The 23,456-nt window shown below is 44.1% G+C and overlaps 1 protein-coding gene across 1 annotated transcript; it reads right to left on the reverse strand.

Annotated features, from left to right (window-relative positions):
* Positions 1–1,199: 1,199 nt before the first annotated feature.
* Positions 1,200–22,548, reverse strand: LOC117049176. The gene is made up of 3 exons (XM_033153928.1): positions 22,308–22,548; positions 1,584–2,138; positions 1,200–1,270 (listed from the first exon to the last, which is right to left on the reverse strand). The coding sequence occupies exons 1-3, from the start codon at positions 22,546–22,548 to the stop codon at positions 1,200–1,202; spliced, it is 867 nt and encodes a 288-aa protein (XP_033009819.1).
* Between the last annotated feature and the right edge of the window lie 908 nt (positions 22,549–23,456).

Below are 23,456 nucleotides of genomic sequence, written 5' to 3' on the forward strand. Positions count from 1 at the left end.
GGTTAAACCACAGAGCCTAGGGCTTGCTGATCAGAAGGTCGGCGGTTCAAATCCCCGCGACGGGGTGAGCTCCCGTTGCTCGGTCCCAGCTCCTGCCCACCTAGCAGTTCGGAAGCATGTCAAAAGTGTAAACGGTGTTTCCGTGCATTGCTCTGGTTTGCCAGAAGCGGCTTAGTCATGCTGGCCACATGACCCAGAAGCTGTACACCGGCTCCCTCAGCCAGTAAAGCAAGATGAGCGCCGCAACCCCAGAGTCGGACACGACTGGACCTAATGGTCATGGGTCCCTTTACCTTTACCTAGCATTCTCATAACACAGAAAGGACACCAGAGAGGAATTGTTGTTGATGAAGATGATTTTATATAGCACTTATTTAGTTTTCAAAATATAACTATTACAAGAGCACCTGTTGAGCAAATGGCTATTGTTCTCCCCATACTATCCACAGGGTCACCTATTAATTATATAAAGGCATAATTTGAACCTGCAATGTTAAGGTCTGCTACAGGCTGGACAAGTGGCCAACCAACAACCCTCCCCACAGAAAAATAGAAAGAAGGATGGATGGGGGGAAAGGAAAAGGAAAACAAAAGTAAAAAAACAGAGAGGAAGGAAGATGTAATGAATCGGTGAGCAGAACGTGTCTCTAATATATTCTTTGAGTAAACTTATGAAAATCTAAAGAAAACTGTATTCAATTTTTCCCCTATTCAGTTTTTATCTTTTTCATCCATTTCTTTTAAAGAAAAAACTTAGCTCCTTATTAAGCTGCATGTGCTCAAGGATTCGATTACTGCTGCACTCGGCACTGTTTCCCCGCACTGCGCAAAATTTGTCCAGCTACATATTTGAATAAACTATGTCATACATCCTGATTCATTACACATAAAATTTCATCTGGCTGCCTAGCCTGCTGGATACCATGTCCTTACCTTTCATTTCCACATTTATTATATAGATGTATAATAAATAATTATATAATCAAATTCAGGGCACTGGCTGAATTGAGGCAATTTGCTTTCATTGATTTAAACCAGCATATTTCTATGATTTTCACTGCTTCTAGTGGTTTTCTCAAGTTATTGTTGCTGATCTGGGTTTGTTCGTTTTTCTTTTTTATAGGCTTATGTGGTTACAAAACAGATAAAAGGTCTCCATGCTTCAATGACCAGTGTAAGTGTACGAAACAATCATTCAGTCAGGGAAGCCCATGATTTACAAGTTTACTTTGTTGTATTGCAAACTGAATAGTTACCAAATAAGCAAGATCTAGAAAATGTGAGAGCATAAGGACATATTAAGCAATATAGTATTTTTAATGGGACCTGTCTAAAATCGCCCCAAAACTATTTACACCGAGCACGAATCACAAAAAAGATTGGTTATCTTTTCAGATACCTGACCAGTCTGTGAACAAGGGAGAATACTATGTTACTTCAATTTGGTTTAGGTACTATTGCTTTACTGGTTTCATTTTTTTTTTTGCAATGAAAGCCAGATTTTAATATAGTATTAGAAAAAAGAAAAAGGGGGGGGGGAGAGAAAAAAATTAAATGAAACAAAGCAAATTCTGTACACTTACCACTTGTGTTCCAGATTGCATTCTGATGACCTTTATATCCGTTTTTCATACATTTCTGCACATAGGATTTGGGGTCAGATCCTGAAGTCAGGATATCACTAAGCAATGCGATGTATGCTATGGCCAGTCTGAGAGTGTCAATTTTGGAGAGACGCTTCTCATAAGGGAAGGTTGGTACATGGCCTCTAAGTTCATCAAAAGCAGAGTTGATGCTGAGCATCCTTTTTCTTTCCCTAATGTTGGCAGCATGTCTCTGTGTCTTGTACGGGTGAGCAGGAATGAATCGGTGATATTTAAACTGCAGGTCACTATCATCAGATTGAACCAACAAGGAGCTGTCCAATTCAGCACCACCCTCAAACTGCCGAATCTGCCCACCTGGGTCTGGGAGTGGTATTTGCACATCAGGAAACAATGACTGACAAGGAAAAGGTAGCCAAGAGGAGCCTTCACCTGTTGGAGTAGAACGGTCAAGTAGAAAATGATCTGGCTGAGAGGAGAGTTGATCAGTAGAATCCACATTGACCCAGAATTGAAAATCTGATACTGAATCTTCTTCAAAATTAAAACAAGACAATTCCATTATGTTTGCCTTTGAATTGTACTTAATCCAGTTGAAAAGTAGCAAACTGATTGCAGCGGAAAACTAGCAAATATTATCTGGTAGTCTAACTCTTGGCTTGACAAAATCTCAAGAATCAGAATAACACCAGCTTGTTATTGCTGCAAACACCTATAAAATTTAAATCCAGAGCTAGACGGAATTGAAGCTTTAAATACTTGAAACCTTCAAAAGAAACTGCTCTTGTTCTATTATCTCTTGGCTGTACTGTGATAACAAACAACTACTTTCTATTGACTTTCAGATTGAAAACCTATTGATGTCATTCCCAAGTTTTTCTGCAAGATCATTCGCCCTACTCTTTGCCTGCTATTTGTGGAACATACTCTAAAAACACTTGTTTTTGTAGAAAGAGAAAAGAGAATAAAGTGCTTCTTTTTATCCCTTTAAAGAGGTTAACAGAATGTTGTGCAACTGATTGAAAAAGAACAGAATTTATCCCATTATAATGGTGTCAGAAACATATGATACTGTCCCTTTGATGCAACAAGACCACTTGGATCCTCCGATTTTCATTTTTAAATAAGGAACAAGTGAAGTGAGTGGGAAGAAGGATCAATGCAAACCTGCTGTGTTGAACTGGAATACAAATATCTGATACTGTTGCAATCTCATAATAGCTAGTTAAACCAATACTGTTTTATTTTAATCTATGTTTTTAAAAAAATGACATTACATTTTCTAAAAGTCTGGATTCTGAGATTATTTCAGGATTACGCAGATTTCATCACAATATCTACTGATCTAGTCTACACAGTATAAAGTACAGATATGTCAGCACAGAAATTGTTAATATTTAATTAAGTCAAAATAGGCCACTGTTTAAGGTTAAGTGGGTTGTGGATAAAAAGAACAAGCCAAGCAAGGCACATTTGGAATGCTACATCCCTACACAGAGAACAAAGCCTATAAATAAAATGAGCCATGTTAATCTGCATCCTAACCATGGTTCCTTCTATTGCCTTTAAAGCTTTAAAGACTTAAGGTGGGTTGAGCCGCCAGAGGTTGCTGAACTCCCATCATTCTTGGTCATTGGTCATGCTTGCTAGAGCTGATGAGTATTGCAGTTTAGAAATACCCAAAGGGCCAACGCTTCCCTACTCCTCACTCCTCTAAAGGTTATCTGAAGAAGGCCTACCTCTGTTTCCAAAGAAGTCTCTTTTCCTTGCCAGTCTACTGTTGTCAACTACCCCTGCACTAGTTACACAGAGACTTCTGCAATGCCCCTTGTATGGGACTGCCTTTAAAAACAGTTCAGAACTGGGCCTCCGACAGAAGCAAGGGGTGCTGGAAGGGAGCTGGGCAATTGGAACATAAAGAATCACCCCAGTTTCTATCAGTTCTTCGATTATGTTCAAGGAAAACTGAAGTGCCCAGCAGTGAAGTAGAAGAAGAGCTAAAGAAGAAGAGGAGGAGGAGGAGGAGGAGGAGGTGTTTGGATTTGATATCCCGCTTTATCACTAACTGAAGGAGTCTCCAAGTGGCTAACATTCTCCTTTCCCTTCCTCCCCCACAACAAACACTCTGTGAGGTGAGTGGGGCTGAGAGACTTCAGAGAAGTGTGACTGGCCCAAGGTCACCCAGCAGCTGCATGTGGAGGAGCGGAGACGTGAACCCGGTTCACCAGATTATGAGTCTACCACTCTTAACCACTACACCACTCTGGCTCTCTCTAGCACAGGAGCTAGTGAATAAGAGCTTCTAGAGGGAGAGGGAGTGAACAGCAAGAGACACCCAAGGCACCTGCTGAAGTTATTCTTTATGACTATATGACACTCAAGGACTCTATTTAATTTAAAGGCATGGCTGTATGAAAAAGACCAGCCTGCAGCAGGAACTGTGTAGTTTTTTAAAGCAATGATCCACCTCAAGTTAAACACTGGCACCCATGGGAGGATGGGGCACCCACTGGGCAGATCACCCCACCCCCCGATGCACGTCATATTTGCCGCTCCGGGTGCCCGAGTGGGTTCCTCTGCCAGTGCATATATCTACATCCAGTGCTTTTTTTCTTTTTCTTTTTTTTTAAAAAAATGTTTAGAGGTACTCTCATTTTGACTGAAGAAAATCACCATTTTATAGTTCAGTTCAGGAAAAATAAATACAGTAAATGGACAAAAGTACAAAGATTCACAAAATATTGAGGAGTATGCGTACCCCTGCATACCCCCAGAACAAAAGCACTGGTTATATCAGTACAGAAAGGTACCATGCAATCAATTGTAATATAATTATATATTTAATAAAATAATTTTTATACCATTACTACATCTTATTATTACAACTTGATGTATTAGAGAACAGATCAAAATAACTATGAAAAGTAATTTTATTTGCCAGTAAACTATTTTTACTCAGTTATTGCTTCTGCTCATTTACCAACGTTGTTTTTTTTTTTTTATAGATGCAGTAAAGAATAAAGAAACCACAACCAAATCTAACACGATCATTTGCAGATAAAAAGTAAGATACGTATTCTTACATTCTTAATGGACTAGTGGATCCTATAGCTATATCTACATAACAATAGTTTTCTTCTTTTTATTTTACATTACTTGTTGCTTGATTTTTCAATTTGAAATTGCAATGGGCCAGATTCAGGATGGTTGTCAGGAAAATCATCCTGTGAGCATAAAATTGGACAACAGGACAGATTTCATGGATGACCTCTCTGAAGGAACTGCAGAAAATCTCTTTGGGGTGGGTGATTTAGGTGCAAGGAATCTTGCTAGTTGGACTCAGTAGTTTTTGTGATTGAATGACAAAGACACTGAAAGCTCTTCTCAAGAAATATTAGCTAAATTTAACTCAGTTCTCCTGGGAATGTTTTGCTCATACATACATTCTGTGTGTCATTTCACTGAGCTCAGTAGAATGAGTTGCCTGAATCAGCAGTGCTAATTTAGGGAAACAATTTGCTTGTTTTTCTGGGCAGGAATCCATTCCTAAACCATGCTCTCACCAAGCGCTTGATTTTTTTTTAGCCATTTGGTGTTCAGAACAGAGTGGAACCCCTGAGTGGCAAAAGGAGAAGCAGGACAACAGGACAGAAACTGATTTAGGAATAATCCTTCACAAGTAAGGTAACATTTACCAGTGATTTGTGTTCCAGCAGGCAGCTGAGCATTCATTTGACACAGCAGTCATATCCTTTTCACCTGGAGGTCTTGAAATACCTAGACTAGACGAGGACTAGAAATACTATAGAAATACCTAAATACCTAGGACTAGAAATACCTAGACATCTGAATATTGCCCAAAGTGCTTCGCTGTATTCCTTAAGTTCAAATGCATGGCATTGCATCTTGGGGTACTGGGGTTTTCCAAGGCCACACACCATGAATTGATTTAGACTCAGAGGTGCATTCATCACGCTACAAATACATAGAAAAAGTAAAGTGACACAAGTAGGTCCTTCAGTCTTGCAAATTCAATCATAACAGCATTAAATAATGGAAAAGACCATCTTATAAAATAATAAAATTTAACTTCCTTGAAGAATTGAGTTTGGAACACTGGAATTCTTCCCAAGACAAAGTTTACTCATCATAAAGGTAAAGGGACCCCTGACCATTAGGTCCAGTCGCGGATAACTCTGGGGTTGCGGCGATCATCTTGCTTTACTGGCCGAGGGAGCCGGCGTACAGCTTCCGGGTCATGTGGCCAGCATGACAAAGCCGCTTCTGGCGAACCAGAGCAGCGCACGGAAACGCCATTTACTTTCCCGCTGGAGCGGTACCTATTTATCTACTTGCACTTGATGTGCTTTTCATAACCTGGAGTATATAGATTAAAATTAATTGCCCTTTGCTCTACACACTCTGTAACTTCACCTGAATGTTACTATAGAGTGTATAGTACACGTCCAACGCATCAATCGCGATCAACGAGTAGATCCTGCGATGAATTCTGGTCGATCGCCACCCACTCTCCACTGGAGACGTTGGGAGGGGCTGTTCTGATGCCATGCACCCACCCATCCCTGCCATGTCGGAGGAAGCAGCTGGTGTCGGGGGAAGCAAGCAGTGCACTCCCACCCACTCTGCACCCATCCCCGCCCCCTCAGGGGAAGAAGCCAGTACCCGCCCACCCTGGACCCATCCCTGGGTGGTAGATCACTGCCAGTTTTTATATTGGATCGTAGATCACAGCCTACTTCAAGTTGGACATGCCTGCCTGTGCTAGAAAACTGCATTGCTCCTTTTTAACCTAAATAATACGCATTTATGAAAGCCACAAACTGAAAGTCAAAAGCACTTCATTTTATGAGTTGTGTTCTCGACCCTGTTCCTTGCTCCCTTCTTTATCCTGCACCTGCAGAGTATCTCATAAACCTGCCCTGGGGCCCTAGATTTCAAAACCAAGTTCTTAAAGCAGATTTACAGGGTGATATCTACGTGATTGACACTTGTTTGCAGCTTTATGGAAAAAACACAGCACATGTTCACACTATAAAACAAGAACAATTGTTTTGAAAATATCACAGGCAGGAAAAGATAGCTGGGGAAAGGGAAAGAATATGGCCTGATATTACTCATTTCACCAGCTGCTCCTTTGTCTCTGACATGCGGCTTTCCCAATTGCTCTGTCTATTCTTCATCTTATTTTCCTTGGACAGCTTCTTTTAGACCTAGTTCTCATTACAGCAGAAAACCTATACCAGAACACTTCAGATGCCCATATATATATATATATATATATGTTCCCATTGCATGCACGCGCGACACCACCTTGCTCCGTAAGCGCTGCACCAAACAGCATCAAATTAGGACAAAGCGTAACATGACCATGGAGGAAGGATCTGGCATAATAAAAATTCAAAAAAACCACACCTATCATGCCTAAGATATAGAATAAAGGCCCCCCCAAAAATTGGCGCACACATTACGTGTCACCAGCAACAGAACTGAAGACTTTGAACAACCAATAGAAAGGCTCATTGCAGGGCAGCGTCACAGGCTGTGCGCCGACCATAAAACCACCTTCACCTCAGTCAGCCATTTTCAGACAGCAGGGACAACCCCCTATTAATCTCCCTAGCCCCAGCCTCTGCCAAGTCTTACCGCCAAAAAAAACAGTTAAGAGGAAGGCCTAAACTCTCATTCCCCAGCCAGAAACGTTCTTAGTAGTTTCAGCTCCAGGCAGGAAAAGGTTTTTAGGCCCGGGCCATACCATTCCTTATGGCGGGGGATGTAGGATGAGAAAGCTCAGCAACTATGCTTCACTCCCTATCCTGTCTCCACACACAATCCTTTCTGCACTGCTTTATCGCTTTACAAACGAAACTCCAGTTATCAGAAGAGGAAAAAGCGCCACACACAAATGTATAAGGACCCTACCAATTCCCCATCACCCCTCCTTGCATCGTTATGGTCCCTTCTGACCCCAGGCTCAATGCCAGAGTGGACTGTACCAGGTATCAGGTTTCCAGAGGGGGGGAGGAGATAGTAAATCTAGGGCAAGGGTTTAATTCTATTAAAGAGGCATTTAAGAGAAAGACCAGGGTTATAATCTCGCTACTAAGCTCGCCGAGTGACCCTGGGCCAGCCTGAGCTACAACACAGGGTGGGACAAACCAGACGTCAGCCCGGGGTAATAATAATAATAATAATAATAATAATAATAATAATAATAATAATAATAATTAATTCTTATTATTAAATGAGGTGGAGGGAACCATTTATACCCACTTGAACTCATTGGAGAAAAAGGGGGCCTACAAATGCTATGAGCAGCCTCACGCTACAAACCTCCTGAGGAGCCGCCTTTCACACACAAAAACCAGTGGTTGCTGTGGTTTTTGAAATGTTTTTGTAATGCTTAGGTGTAATGTTGAGTTTATGTTAGGTTAGAAGCTGTGGGGAGGAAGGCGAAAATAGGGGGAGGGAGACAGAAGGCAGGCGGAAGTTCAACAGGATAAGCTGTGGGGAGGAAGGCAAAAACAGGAAATACGGAGAGGAGGCAGGCGGAAGTTCAACTGGAGAAGCTGTGGGGAGGCAAGCAAAAACGGGGAAAATATGGAGATGAGGCAGGTGGAAGTTCAACGGGAGAAGCTGTGGGGAGGAAGGAGAATGCGGGGGGGGGAGGGAGACAGAGAGGTGCCAGGCAAGAGTTCAACGGGAGAAGCTGTGGGGAGGAAGGCGAATGTGGGGGGGGGGGAGGGAGACAGAGAGGTGCCAGGCAAGAGTTCAACGGGAGAAGCTGTGGGGAGGAAGGCAAAAACAGGAAATACGGAGAGGAGGCAGGTAGAAGTTCAACAGGAGAAGCTGTGGGGAGGCAAGCAAAAACGGGGAAAATATGGAGAGGAGGCAGGCGGAAGTTCAACAGGAGAAGCTGTGGGGAGGCAGGCAAAAACGGGGGAAATATGGAGAGGAGGCAGGCAAGAGTTCAACGGGAGAAGCTGTGGGGAGGCATGCGCTTTCTCTTGTACATCTTCCTTTTCCATTTCACAAAATGAGCCACAGCAACGCGTGGCCGGGTCAGCTAGTTATTGATAAACTCCTACCATAGGGGTGGGTGGGTGCGAACTAGACATTGAGAAGGAGTGTTTACCAGGCATGTGAGTTTTCTATTGTGTAGGGACTTTTGGGCTGTATGGAGGAACATTCAGTGATCTGACTTGTTACACCCAGCCATAAAGTATAGCACCTTAGTGAGAACTAGGCCATAGTCCATGGGCCTTTTGAGAGAAGGGAATTGGAGCCATTCATGCAGGCCAGACACAGGGAACCTTACAACTACCACCATTCCTGACCGCTGCCCATGCTGGCTGGGGTCCAATGACATCCCGGGGGCCATGGGTTCTCCATCCTTGATGCATGCCACCCAGCTGCATACACCACGAGTTCATTCTCTGTCTTTCTCTTGTCTGCATACAAGGTATGGCTGATAGTGAACCATATTGTTCTCCAAGCAACCCAGAACACTGTGACATTGATGTGTTTCTCTTTCTTCTATACTCCCCTCTTTCTTTCTTTCTTTCTTTCTTTCTTTCTTTCTTTCTTTCTTTCTTTCTTTCTTTCTTTCCTTCCTTCCTTCCTTCCTTCCTTCCTTCCTTCCTTCCTTCCTTCCTTCTTTCTTTCTTTCTTTCTTTCTTTCTTTCTTTCTTTTCTATATAGTACTTGCTTTTTCCCAGGGCTTCCATATTTCACTTTTCCTTCATGCTAAAGCACTGAACCAAGAGTAGGAGAAACTACCATATAGGCAATTCTTGGCGGCGTACAATAATCTCCAAGTCAATTATACATTATTGTATATATAATACAATGTATAATTGACTTGGAGATTATTGTGCGCCGCCAACATGTTGCATATATTATACTGGATTACTACGTGTATCAGCAGCACAGGTACATTTTTTCAGTATATAGGCAATTGGAGGCATATTTGGGAATAAGCTGTACTGAACAATGAGTGTGTGTGGCATATCCAATAATTGTTTGGCAATGGCCAAACTCTGACTATTATGCCCTTCAATTATGCCCTTATCCCAGTACTATATTCTTCTTCCTCCTCCCTTGTGAACTAATAGTAACAGATTTCCCCCCTTTTAAACATTTGGAATTTGTCCCTCCAGAGTTCCTGCAGTCACACTCATAGTTCGAGTTTCCCGGATGGAAGATGGGAAAATCAGGGAATAATCAAAACACTCCTCACAATCCGTGTAAATTGAACTTGGGCCGAATAGCTTGTGTAGTAGTAGCTGTTACACAGATTTCTAGATCTGTTTGCCTCTCTAATGTCTACTCCATTAAATGCACCCCTCTCTCTCTCACACACACACACACTTTCAATGTTCCTGTGACAAAACCAACCAAAGAGGGTGTTCCTAATCTTTCCAGAAAGCACATTCAGGTCTCTATTCCCTTTCACCAGTGTTTGCTTACTAACACTCTGTTATTCTTGTTGGTGCAAGCACCATCTGTTGCTCTGATACGCTGAGCAGAGCATCCATAAAGTTATTTTCCAACCACTACACTTTATTAAAAATGAGAAGTACAAGGTTTGGCAGATGTCCATGACATGAGCACTGCTGTTAACAAACTTCAGCCCCCATCCACTTCCCAGGCCAATGCTCACAATTACCTCAGCATTGGACAAAAGAACAGAGCAATTCTGTGGACAAGGGACTCAACATTAGCTTGGTCTTAACTGATGTATATTCAGAGTAATAAAGTAGTAGATCACACTCTGCACTGATTGCAATCTTTGCCCTGCAGCTCTTTGTGCATGTATCAAATGCAGAAAACAAAGAATTGGAAAGCTGAAAAACAGTGAAAAAACACACACTTGGCAGCTCTGCTTTCCAGATGTTTGTTTCTTTGCCTTCTCCCCCTTTTTTGCCCCCAGTTGAACAACAGCGGATTTAGGGTCTCAGAATCAATGCAACATCATGCCTGAAACTAAGCAAGAGGTGTCAGCATAAGGACGGAGAACATCTGGAGAAAGGAGAAATCTTGATTTTTACCAGGATCTTTAAAAATCTGCTTTAAAAATTCTTGCACTTCTCAGAGGTGTTCTCCCCCTCCCCCCCCCAGCTTCTTTATCCTGAAGCCATGGAATGCTGGTCAGCTGACGCCTTGTGTATTTCATTTACAGCATTCCTCTTGCACAGTTATGATTTCTAAGAACAGAGTAGCAAAACATTTTAAAAATGACTTTTCAAGAAAAGAGCAGGACAATATGAATATGATTTGCTCACTCTAAATGTTCAAGGTGTAAGAATTACAAGACTAGATCTTTCCCCCAGCACATGTCTGTTTCAATTTCTAACATAAGAGATGGCTATTGGAAATCCTTCCAAAATACACTTTGCAATGAGTGTTCAAAGCCGTAACATTTCCTGGCAACATAAAAGCAAGACATTATGCATTAGTCAGCACTTGTAACTGCCTGTTTGTATAGACCAATCAATGCTTTCCTGAAAAACTCTGGAGAAATGTGAAAGCCATGCCAATAGGTTCTTCTGACATTCTCCATGCCACTTTCACTCCCAGATTAGCTTCTCCCAGGGTGAGATCTAGAGAAAGATCTGTACGCATAAGGGTGGCATGACACATGAAGCACATCCCTTCTCTACATTGTTGTTGCCTTGAGAGACAATGGGGTGTGCCTCTGGAATTGAAGTCAAACCACTGTGTTAGCAGTAGTGACCTCCTTGGGTCACAAGCCTGGGCAGTGTCCTGGGCTGCCTCCCTAATAGGGTCCAAAAGAAAGCAGCTTGGCACCAGCTTGGCTTCAGGCGTAGTTGCCGGAAAGAGGAGTACAAGCTGCCATGCAACTGTCTTAGGGACTCTGCTCCAGATTTGTGTAGTTTACTCCTTAGCCTCCTTCTCCCCAAGATATCCTGCAAGGCAGCAGAGATATAGGGTCAGAGTTTTCCTTCCCCATTGTGGGTTACCTTCCCTGGTTGACAAGCCCCATCTGCCCCTTATTTCCATGTACAGCATGAGCAGAAACCACCTTCTTGACCACTGGACCCACTGTTGGTTTTGTCCACTTAATCTGCCAGAGCCTGTCTTCACATGCAGGGGAAGTGTGTAAATCAGCAAGGGTTTGAGACCCATTTGTACCCTGACCTGGTTTGGCCAGAGAGTTGAAGCCTTTCCCAGGGTGTGGCCACTGTCGCATAATGATAGCTTCTAGGAGCCACAGATGAGAGCTGAGTACATGGTGGGGACTAAAGGTGGACAAACTATCCCAGAAGGAGCATGAGGTGGCCTCCACCAGAGCTACTCCCCCCCCAAAAAACATCCCATACATTCCTTCTCTACTCCTTCTCTACATACAGCTAATCTAACCAAATACAGGTAGAAAAAGGAGAAAACAGGACTACAATTTTTTAGTGGCAGCCCAGTGTCAAGTGTTCATAGAATCATAGGGTTATAGAGTTGGAAGGGATCCCCAAGTGTCATCTAGTCCAACCCCCTGCAATGCAGGAATCTGAACTCAAGCATCCATGACAGATGACCACCCAACCTCTGCTTAGAAACCTCCAGTGAAGCAGAGTCCACCACCTTCCAAGGTGCATGCATGCAGCTCTACTCTCAGTTCTCTGGCTGCATTTCAGCTGGTGCAGCTGTTAGGATTAATATTTGTGTGGACAAGCAGAGTCCCCCCCAACCCCAGGAGACCCCTGAGCAGAATAATGACACAAGACAACGTGCTATGGGATTAAAACAGGCCACAACTTTATTAAGATTCAGATGTAGGGAGACCTTGGCTCAGGCATTGGGCGTTTATCCTTCCCAGTCCCCAGGCGGGGATCTGGGAGACTTCAGGGTTATCCGGAATGTGTGGGGATTGGGCTGGCTCTGGAGAACATATGTTCAAGCAGAGATGCCCCCCCTTGTTTTGCCGCTGTTGGAGGGGAGAGCAATGACAACCTCTCAGTGTATGGCCAATGCCTCCCTCCAAGACCCCTTTAATGGGGAACCCTGGTATCGCTGCCATAAGGGGGACGTGGGTCACCACTTCACGCCCCCCCCCCCATTTTGGAAGACTAAAGGATTCTGCCCAAGGCCTGAAACCGCCAAAGTTGTGATGTTTTGCTGCAGGAAAGACAAAACCTGACAATGCAGGAAAATACCTTTCCGGCCCTTCAACAGTGACCCTGACGTAGCAGCGCCTGCGTACCTGTGGAGAAGAGGTTAACCTGCAAAAGAAGACTTAACTGAGGGAGGGCAGGATGGGAGAAGCTCTGGAGCTGATCCCTTGGCAACACCTCCCCAGGCGGAATTGGGCAATTGGCTGAGGTAGGCGGAGACCTCCAGGTATCCAGCCTGGGGAGGATGAAGGCAGCCCGAACTACCAGGAGCCGCACTGGGATCCGGGGGGCTGCGCGTGACCACGCAAAAGGCGCCCCCCCATTTGATGTGGGGAGCGGTCATTCTAAAGTCACCTTACAGATTTGATTCTCATTTTTTTCAAAAAACAAAAATCTATCACATTTATTTACATCGCACTGTACACACAATTGGCTGTGAACATTGAACATAAGATAAGATGCATAGTTTATTGAATACATTAAAAATGCTTTAAATTTGTGTTTATTTTAGAGGGTTAGAGGGGCCTTCCCTAGAGGGACCACGAAAACAGCACTCAGGACCAGAGGGTGAAATGCAGTACAGCTATCAACACTGGGAGCGCTACAGAACACCAGAGAGCTTTATGAACTGAACTGAACTGAACTGAGGGGAAAAGAAAAATTAAAACAATCTTTCTTTACTCATGCTGCTCAGTTCTATTAAGTGTTTGGCTACAACCCAATGTCGTTCTCTTCTTTTTACCTCAAACAGTGTATCCCATTAACTTCAGTGAAACTTACTCTTGGGTAAGTCTATGTGTAGAATTGCAGGCTAAAGAACTATAACAGATGCCCCTGTTATATGGCCCACTACAAAGTTCAGTTAATGGGAATGTGAGACAGGGCTTTTTCTGTGGTAACCCCAGGTATGGAATTCTTTCTCAGAGGACCAACCACATCCCTAACGGTCTTTAGGGAAGCAGTGAAAACATTTCTATTCTTCATAGCTTTTTATGGGTTGTTTTTTTTAATTGATTTTAATTTCAAGTAGTGAAACATACCCATAGAAGGAAAACAGAGCTTAACAGAAATGGAAGAAAAACAGCGGCTGGTGGTTGCCGTTTTAGATGTTCCAAGAAAGGCAATCAAATGAAAGTGTCTCTCCAATTTGGTCTCTCCAGTTTCTAATGCGGGGGAAAAACCTTCTGACACGTCACAAATATGAACTTTTGATTTATTTTAGCCTGTCATGATCATGGCCCACATTGCTGTGCATGTGTTCTGCACATGGCCATGGTTTGTAATGACATACATGGGTGGGCTGGATTGTTGCCACTTGGCTTGTGTGCACTGTGTGTTCCACAAAATCTCTGCTCTTTTCCATGCAGTTGCCTGTGTGGGTTGAGGCTTCTGCAATTCTCCCCCCCCCCCGACCCCCACCCCTGACACACTTTCCATGCCAGGTGACTTGGTTCTGTGCCTTCCCTTTGGAAGCATAATATGCTGCTCTGAAGACAACCAGCTACCATGTCAAATAGATGGGATTGATTGAGATATAAAACATAGATATATATGGGAATAAAATCATAAGGTTAACATTTGTAAACTATCCACTGTTTCTATGAAAGTCGGTGTAAAGGTTTTGAATTTGTACAACGTTCCTTACTGAATCTATTTCGAAGACTACCAGTTCACAAACTTGAAGCTGTGTCTCTGAAGGGTTCCTCATGGCAGTAAAAAAACATGAACTGTTGCCTGGAAAAAAAGGAATGTAGAAAGATAATTTCTCCCTGCTTGTCGGTCTCTTTCAATAGCTTTCTCTCAGATCAGAGGAACAGAGTTTCCTGCTCTTGGGATAGCATAGATTGTTCCAATTTTCTAAAAATACTCTACAGATACCACAACAATAGGAGAAAATGATGGGCCTACAAGGTTGAAAAACTAAGCGAAAGCATACTGCTTGCACTGCAGCAAAAACACTTCCAGATGCCACTTCTGCGTTTATAAATAAATCAGTTCAAAAGCAATTGAAATTGGAAAATTTCCTTTATTTTGCAGGATGGTTATGGCTCTTCAGCAGCAGTTGGCTCACGCCCAGGGCTGTCCTAAGTAAATCCGGCACCCTGGCGCAAAGATCCCTCCAATGTCCCTCGCACTCCGCCAGGCAGGGCCAGGCGCAGCGGGCAGCCGGAGGGCGCAGAGGGGTGGGTGGGGATGCTGCCAGATGTGCTCTGCCTCCACCTCTGCCTGCTCGGTTGAAGCGGCGGCGTCCGCAGCCCGAGAAGAGGTGGGCGAGAGCAGCACTACTGGCGGGGCTGGAGGGCGCAGGCACCCTCCTCTGGCCATGGAGCCTTGTGCCAGTAGCCTCAATGGCTAAGACGTCCCCACTCACGCCTTAATCTCCACTTCTTAATGTCTTCTTTTGTTCTTTTCTATCTACTCTCTTTGCGGCCATCACTCCTGGTGCTTCCATGGGGCTGCATGCCGCTCTTTGTTAAAAGCAAAAATTGTTTCTAACAGAAATCATTACTGTACTGTATTGCCTATAGGCATTTTGTGATTTAGCTAGTTTTGCCTAACTAAATGGAAAAAAAATGTCTTAGTTTGGTTCAGAAGGGTCCCTGCTGTCACAGTTGCTTCTCTACTACTGGGAGAAAAGTTGTGTGACCTGGTTTCTCTCCCTATGCTCTTCCTTGCAGACGACAGCATTGCCTGGAGCCAGGCAGTCAGGTTGCACACCCGCAGAAGTGACCAGAGGAGGAATGACCACTGGGAGGAGCGCAGAAAGAAATAAAAAACATGGTCCATCTGCATCAGCATAACCAGACATCTTCATCTACCCCAGCTGCAACAAAACCTGTCCCTCCTGTCTCAGTCTCTATAGCAACTGCAGGCACTGTTGGACTTCACCCCTAAAGGCACGCTCCTCCATTGTCTCCCAAGACAGAGAGATGCCAACAATCTCTTCCTTTGCAGAGAAACAGTGGACACTGTTTTATTAATACTTTGCACCCAAGTGTCTTGGTTCAGAAGGGGTTCCTGCTGTCACCATTTCTAGAGTAGGTTCATGCCACAATAACTGCACATTACTCAGATGTAAGCCCTGCTGAATTTCATGGGGATTGTTCCCTGATAAGTATGTACAAGATTGCAACCTGAACTGGCTACTCTTAAAGGGGCCACACAGGACTGTTAACTCCATAAATTTCTAGACCAACGGGAAAATATTACCACCGTCACCCTGTATTCAACTCTACATTTTTACCCAGAATGTGGAATGAAATGAATGGATATTAAGTGGTCTAGATTTCTATTCACCAGATCTGTACTGCAGAGGAAACAGAATTGACTGTGTGTATCAGTACAGTGCACAGTTCTTCATTTGCTAGGTATGTTCATGCCATATTGGAGGTAATTGGGGAGGAAACAGAAATAGGAAAGCAGTTTCAGTTACCGTATATTCTGTAGGAAGCAGGAGATGGTGTATTCATCTCTTCTCATACATTCATAGATTGTACAGTAGGTTTATTGCCACAGAGCAATAGGATATATTGGGAGCCAGACAAGTAAGACCCAGGCTAAGAGTTGCTGGATAAGAAGAGACTAGAGAGTACTAGAGAGTACAAAGGCAACCCCTGGAGCAAAAGGTGCAAACACAGGTTTTCAAATAAATGGGTGATTATGTGAACAGCTAAGGAGGGGATTAGAACTGGAGGTGATAATAAGAAGCAGATGGGAAGGAAGGCCATAAAGTGTAAGGCATTTTTTTAAAAAAGGAAGAGAGAGAAGTCGACAGAAAGTGCCTGGAGGAATTAAAAAGAAAGTGTAAAGAAGTGCTCTAAGCAGGAATCCCTTGAATTGTCCAGCTTGCTTGGGTTAACCTCATTCAGGTCCCAGGAGTTTTGCCATTTCTCCTGTGGAGGCTGAGCTTTCTGAGTACTTACAGCTTATGCATATATAAAAACACAGCTAAATTTAGCGTTGGAGCTGCTAACAAAACCCACGACGTTCTAGTGATGGTTGTGAAAAGAGGAGGTTGTGCAAAGATCTCTTTGGCACATCTTTGACATAGGTGGAAGGCAGAGAGCAGGTGGGAACATACCCTCCAACATTTCTCCGATGAAAATAGAGACAACCTATTTAATAATGACAACAACAACAACAACTTTATTTATACCCTGCCCAACTGTGTTGCCCCAGCCACTCTGGGCGGGTTCCAACATGTATAAAAACATAATAAAACATTAAAAAAAATTAAAACTTCCCTATACAAGGCTGCCTCCAGATGTCTTCTAAAGGTTGTGTAGTTACTTATCTCCTTGGCTAGTGGGTCGCATAACTCCACACCCTCCAACATTTCTCCATGAAAATAGGGACGTCCTAAGGAAAAACAGGATTCTGAGAGCAAATCAGAAACCAATATGGCTTCTGTAAATCTGGGACTGTCCCTGGAAAATGAGGACACATGGAGGGTCTGTGGGAAGTGGGCTGGTCTTCCATGGTGAAGACCCATGCCAGACATGTAGGGCCACCTGCCCTTAGGAAACCTGAGCTTAACTCTGAATGGATTACAGCTGCCGTTCGCAATTCGGCTTAAAACTGACTTGAAGTAAAACCAGGGCCCTAACCCCTGCCGCCAGGGTTGCACGGCTGCAACTGCTTCCAAGGAGATCTTGCGAGAGTTAGGCAAGATCTCACTGGAAGCTGCCACATGACCCTGCTAAGTCAGACTTTGGCAGTGGGCCACCCCTGGGTAAAATGCAAGAAAGTACAGGCTGCTTCTGGACTGCCAGTACATCGTGTGAACACAGATTAAAAAACCAGTGGTGGCAGCAAAGTGGAGCCAGAATAAACAGGAACGTGTACACAGTCTTCTGCAAAATGTTTAATAGCTTTGGAAACATAGCACAATTTTTTAGCCCCCCCCCCCCAACCGCCAAGAACATGAATTTGTTAACAGCCACCACCCTAGGAATCTTGTCATTTAGCTTAAAGGATTGAACCCGGGATTTCTACATCCAGAGCTCCTATATTTATGTCCCCAACGGCAAATCCTCTAAAAACTTGTAGCATGCTCACATCTGTTTTCCAGAAAAATAACTTCACAAAAAGAACTGTAGCCGTTCTGACTTGTAGGAAATTCAAATAAAGCCAACTCTTTAGCACATCCTTTTGTCCATTAGACACCCGTCAATCCATTAGCCAGAATTAGGGTCAGTCCCTGGCATGGTTGGCAAATGCCTATGACCTTTGAGGAGCCCACCAAGGTGGATGTCAGGATTTTTAAATTTGTTTTTATTTTTTAATATTTAATTTTTTAATTTTTGATCTTCATAGCAAAGGAACTTGTTTCGACTTGGATGTAAATAGTAGTTTTTAGCTGGACAATAGCTTTTCGGAGGTGGGATGTAAATATACTAAATATGTAAAGAAATTTGTGGGGTGATTCTGTGTAATTTTGGCACCAAAATTGTGAGATGTGCTCCCTGGAGGAAAGTGGGCAGAGTAATGCTATTGGGGATGGTGGATGCGGGACAGGAAGAAGCTTCAGAGACAGAGGAGAAAAACCAGCAATTATTAGTAAACAGACTAAATATTTGTGTGATATGTATTTTTCACATTTCACTTCTGAGTGACATGCAACTTTTTTTAGTTTGTGCATCTGAAAGAAATCCCTGATGAAAGAAGGGGGTGAAATATGGGGGAAATACAAAGAGAAATGAAGAAAAATATGACAGCTCATTCCATGCAGCAGTGGAGTTAATGCTGGATTTTTCACTAATATGTTCCATCCATGTGGTTCCAGTTTGATTCACTGATGGATCTGTCTGTTTTCTCATTTTGCAGCACCAGCTTTACAACAACCCCTGAAGGAAGGTCAAGCAAGTTATAAAATGGATGAAAATAGACCTATCCTTGATTTGAATAAGATGGAAAATTCAGTTTGGAGATCTTGAAAGATTTTTGGAACAGGGAGCTCCCAGTTATGTTGGATTTGTAGAGTCAATGAAATATACAGTACCTGGTGGCTCATCATCCGATTAGCTTTTTCGCTTATTTATTTGAAGCATTTCCCCCCATTGCTCTTTAGCCAAACAGTCCCTTGGGCTTTGAATTGTGTGCAGCCCACTTGAAGCCGTAGGGATGCTGTGGGACAATTCAGGCATTGGCAGTGCTGAATTTCCTCCACATGATTGTCCTTGAACCTGTGTGAACTTGGCAATTCCATGTAGGTATCTCTAGTCATTAGACTGCAAGCTTGTCTGGTGCTTAGTGGATCTTTAGGTGCTGAATAAATAAGAAACATTACTGTTACTTCCAACTATGACTACCCCATATGGTCACAAGCACACATGAGCCTATGAACAATCTTGTAGTGAGTACCGTGTCCACATTTCTAAATATGAGTATTCAAATCATATTCTAAATACCTCTTTGTAAACAATTCACTTCAAAATTTGTTGTATGAGTTATTGATGAATCTAGTCTGAATGGACAATGATTTCCCTTTTAAGTTCTTGCCTGCTTGAGCAAGATTCTGCACATGCACCTCGTCAACAGGCACCCAAAACTACGGATGGAAAAGGAGAACACAGCAGGAATAGAGGGGCATGTTTCATGCATAATACAATGGACAATAAGTGACTGCAGTTGCCAACTGGTCAGATCCTGAATTTATGCTCTAGTGTAGCATCCCAGTGAAGCTGTAATAATGGTGACGATCCGATAAATATTAGACCAGTCTTTCCCAACCCAGTTTACTCCAGATGCTGTTGGACTCCAGCTTCAGTCCAGCCAATGTGGCTGATAGTCAGGAATGATAGGAGTTGTAGTCCAGCAACATCTCGAGGAAAACACATTTGGGAAGGCCATAGTAGTACATATCCTAATCCTTTATTTGCCAGCACAGAATAAAGAAGGAAACCCTGTTGGCATAATTCATAGATGAAGATGTATTTGAAGAGGAGCCTGGTACCCCATTCTGCAACTTGAATTTATCCTTTGTCCCCTAGCCAACTGTTTGTGGTACGTGCCACATTTCTGCTGGCATTGGCAAGAAGCAACAAGGCTACACTCTCGGAGAGATCACTGCAGTGACTGGAGCTCAGGCTTGTAGTTATAGACATCATTATAGCAAGCAGACGCTAACAAGACAAGGAGGTTATTCCTCCCTCCCCTTTCCACATCTAAAGTCCTGTCAAAAATGTTAATTAATCCAGCTGAAATTACCCAGGTGGTATCACAGAAATAAACCAAAGCATAAAAGTAAGAAATGTTCTGACTTCAAGAGTGACGGAAATGGACTCTTACTGTGATGGGCTGCATTTAATTATTTCTTTCCTATAAACCACAGCTGAAAACTGTTTAAAGCATAAAGCATAACCACAGAGCACAGGAAGCGTTTGGGGTAGCTCCTTAACTAGCGAGTGTCAAAATGACTGCAATGAAATAAATGTTGATTTACATCAACAAAAAACCATAGCCCTGTGTTTTTCAGACATGCCCTTTAAAGCATTTTCCTGTGTCCCCGCACAGTACAAAGAACTGCCCTTTTGAAATATTTCCCCCATGATCTCATTCACAAAACCCCTGGGGCGGGAGAATGAAATGTAAACGGTCTTATTCTCCTCTCCTTTTTTTCCTTGAGTTCCTTATAAAAGAAGGATAACAAGCTGACAGGGAATGTACTGTGGTCAAGGTTGCTGCCTGGCAGGTCAGGGGTGGAGCCTGATAGGATAGGGGTGGAGCTTAGCGGATGTGATTAGGGCACAGAGGTTACCCCTTGTCTATTTGGAGTGCCGGAGTACCTCAGGACAGAGTAAATGGCAAATTCCTGGAGACAGGTGGCCATGTGTCCTACTTCAAAGAAGACAGCCCTCTATTTGAAGAGCTTCCAGAGGACAGTTCTCTATTTGAACAAGTATTTGCAGAAACCTCTGGTCCATATCTGGTGCTAAAATAAAGAACTAGGAGATGGGAGAGCAGCAGTGTGGTGTAGTGGTTAAGAGTGATGGACTCGTAATCTGGTGAACCGGGTTTGATTCCCCGCTCCTCCACATGCAGCTGCTGGGTGACCTTGGGCCAGTCACACTTCTTTGAAGTCTCTCAGCCCCACTCACCTCACAGAATGTTTGTTGTGGGGGAGGAAGGGAAAAGGAGATTGCTAGCCGCTTTGAGACTCCTTCAGGTAGTGATAAAGTGGGATATCAAATCCAAATCCAAGTAGGGATCTTGAAGTTGCCCAACAGCAACTGTCAGAACAGTTTAAACCAGGGGTCTGCAACCTTTAAGACGAAAAGAGCCAATTGGACCCGTTTCCAAAGGAAAAAACAACAACTGGGAGCCGCAAAACCATTGCGACATTTAAAACAAATATAACGCTGCATATATGTTTCTTACCTTAATGCAATAATAATAAATAACGTATAGGAGCCAATGCAAAGTATAATCAGTAAAAACAACAAGAATAAGTTCTTACTTTTTTGCATTGACTCAGGGGCGTACCCAGGATCAAAACTGGGGGGGGGGGCGGCGCAAGCCATGGTCGTTCAGATTGTGACATTTCAGCACGGAAAGGCGAATTAAACCAAAATTTTAGGGAAATTATATATAATTATAGCAGTGCTTTATTACAATTATTTGCTTGGTTTTTTTAAATTTTTTATTCTAGTTACATGTCTTATAGCAGGGGTGGCCAACTCCCAAGAAACTGTGATCTACTTTCAGCAGTGATCTACCCCTGTTTTTGGGGGTTCAGCTCAAAGTTGTTTTGGGGGGGTGGGGTGGGAGAGAAGGTTTCCCCCTCTAAGATAGGTTGGCAAGCGAACTAAGAAAGAAAGAAAAAAAGGGGGGGAATTTGGTTTAGAAAGGGAGAGGGAGGGACACAAAGGGAAAGAGAGAAAGGAAGAGACGGGGTAGAAAACAGATGGGGGTGAGAATGGAAAAGTGGGGTGGAAAAAATATAAATTGGGGGTGGGGTGGGGTGGGGAGAATATCTATTAAAAATATGTAGTAGTTTAAAAAATAAAAATAAAGGGGGGAAATCTTTTTCTTCTTTTTCCTTTTTTTGAAAACAAAAACAAAAGGGGAAGAGAAAAGAAAAAGGGGGATAGAGGGAGAAAAGGGTAATAATAAAAATTCAAATAGAGTGGCTGCAGCAGCTGTGGGGGGTGTTTGTTTGTTTTTCGTTTGTTTGTTTGTTTTAAAAATGGGATTTTCCCCCTTGGATTAAAAAAGGAGGGGAGGAAGAAAAAGAGGGGGGGTGTGGGAGAGCAAGGCAAAAAGCCAAAAAGCAAAAAACGGGTTTTTTGGGGGGGGGAGGAAAAAAGAAAAGATATTGGGGGGGAAATTAGTAATAAAAAATATTTTTAAAATAGTTTTTTAAAAAAAGAAAAGAAATAAAGTAGAATGTATTTGAATAATAAATATATATATAAAAATAAAGTAAAAAATACTAGGTGAGAGTAAGGCGAAGAGGTCTTTACCAGTGAGAGTCAGGCCTTCCTCCGACGAGCCGGCCGCTGGGGGGGTGGGTTCGGGTTGGGCCTGTGGCCCTTCGTGGCCCTCTTCAGCCTACCTCTCCCCTCTTTGGCGGTGGTTGCACGGCGGCTGGGCACCAGGGAAGAGGTTTTACCTTCCCTGGGTGTCCCTCTTCTCTCCTTGGGATGGCGATTAGCCGGCAGCGGCGGCGGCTGCGATGGCGGCAACGAGTGTTCCTCTTCCGAGGGCTCCCGTCTTTCCCTTGGGATGGGAGCTGTGGGGGCGGCAGGGGGGGTGTCGGGGTCTCCCTTTCCACGGGGGTGGCGCCCCGCCGCCATCCCTTCGGCCACCAAGCGGCCTGATCCCCGGGGGCTCCCGCAGCCTGCCAGGCCCAGCGGGAAGCCCCCACAGCAGCAGTGACGGCGGCAGCGCATTGCGCCCCGCCGCCATCCCTTTGGCCGCCACGCAGCCTGATCCCCGGGGGCTCCCGCGGCCTGCCAGGCCCAGCGGGAGGCCCCTGAAACCAGCGGAGGCGGCCCCGCCTCCATCTCTTCGGCCGTCACGCGGCCCAATCCTGGGGCTCCCGCAGCCCGCCAGGCCCAGCGAGAGGCCCCCAACGAAAGTGTCGGCGGCAGCAGGGCCCATCGCCCTCCCGCGCCGACGGCAAACCCGAACCCGGGCTCCCTCAGCGCTCTAGGCACAGCAAGCAGCCCCCTAAGCACCAACCATAGCGGCCCGATCAGCGGGAGGCCCCCCCAAGGCGGGGCAGCGGCGCAGGCGGGGCAGCAGCGCGGCAAGTGGGTGGGAGGCAAGTGGGTGGGCCAGCAGCACGGTGCGGCGCCGCCTACATTTTGGCGCTAAGCGCCGGCCCTGCCCAGAGCCACAGCAGCCCTTTCAAAGAGCCACATGCGGCTTGGGAGCCACGGGTTGCCGACCCCCGGTTTAAACAAACCCACAATGACAGCCTAGCAATGTTTTTCCTGTATCTCTGCTGTATTTTCCTTTTGAAAATGTTTTTGCGGGTCTTTGGACTGTAATAAAGAATGTGTGCATGGGTTATTCTTTGGGTTCGATCTGACAATCAGCTACAAATCCACCTGACATTTACCTCGTTCAACCCACATTTTGCCAGCCTCACAAGAATATCATGGGGGACTTTGTCAAAAGCCTTACTGAAATCAAGATACACTACATTCCCCTGATCCACCAAGCTTGTTTCTCCATCAAAAAAAGAAAAGAGGTTCAT

This window comes from Lacerta agilis, chromosome 1 (assembly GCF_009819535.1).
Source record: "Lacerta agilis isolate rLacAgi1 chromosome 1, rLacAgi1.pri, whole genome shotgun sequence".
Classification (NCBI taxonomy): Eukaryota; Metazoa; Chordata; class Lepidosauria; order Squamata; family Lacertidae; genus Lacerta; species Lacerta agilis.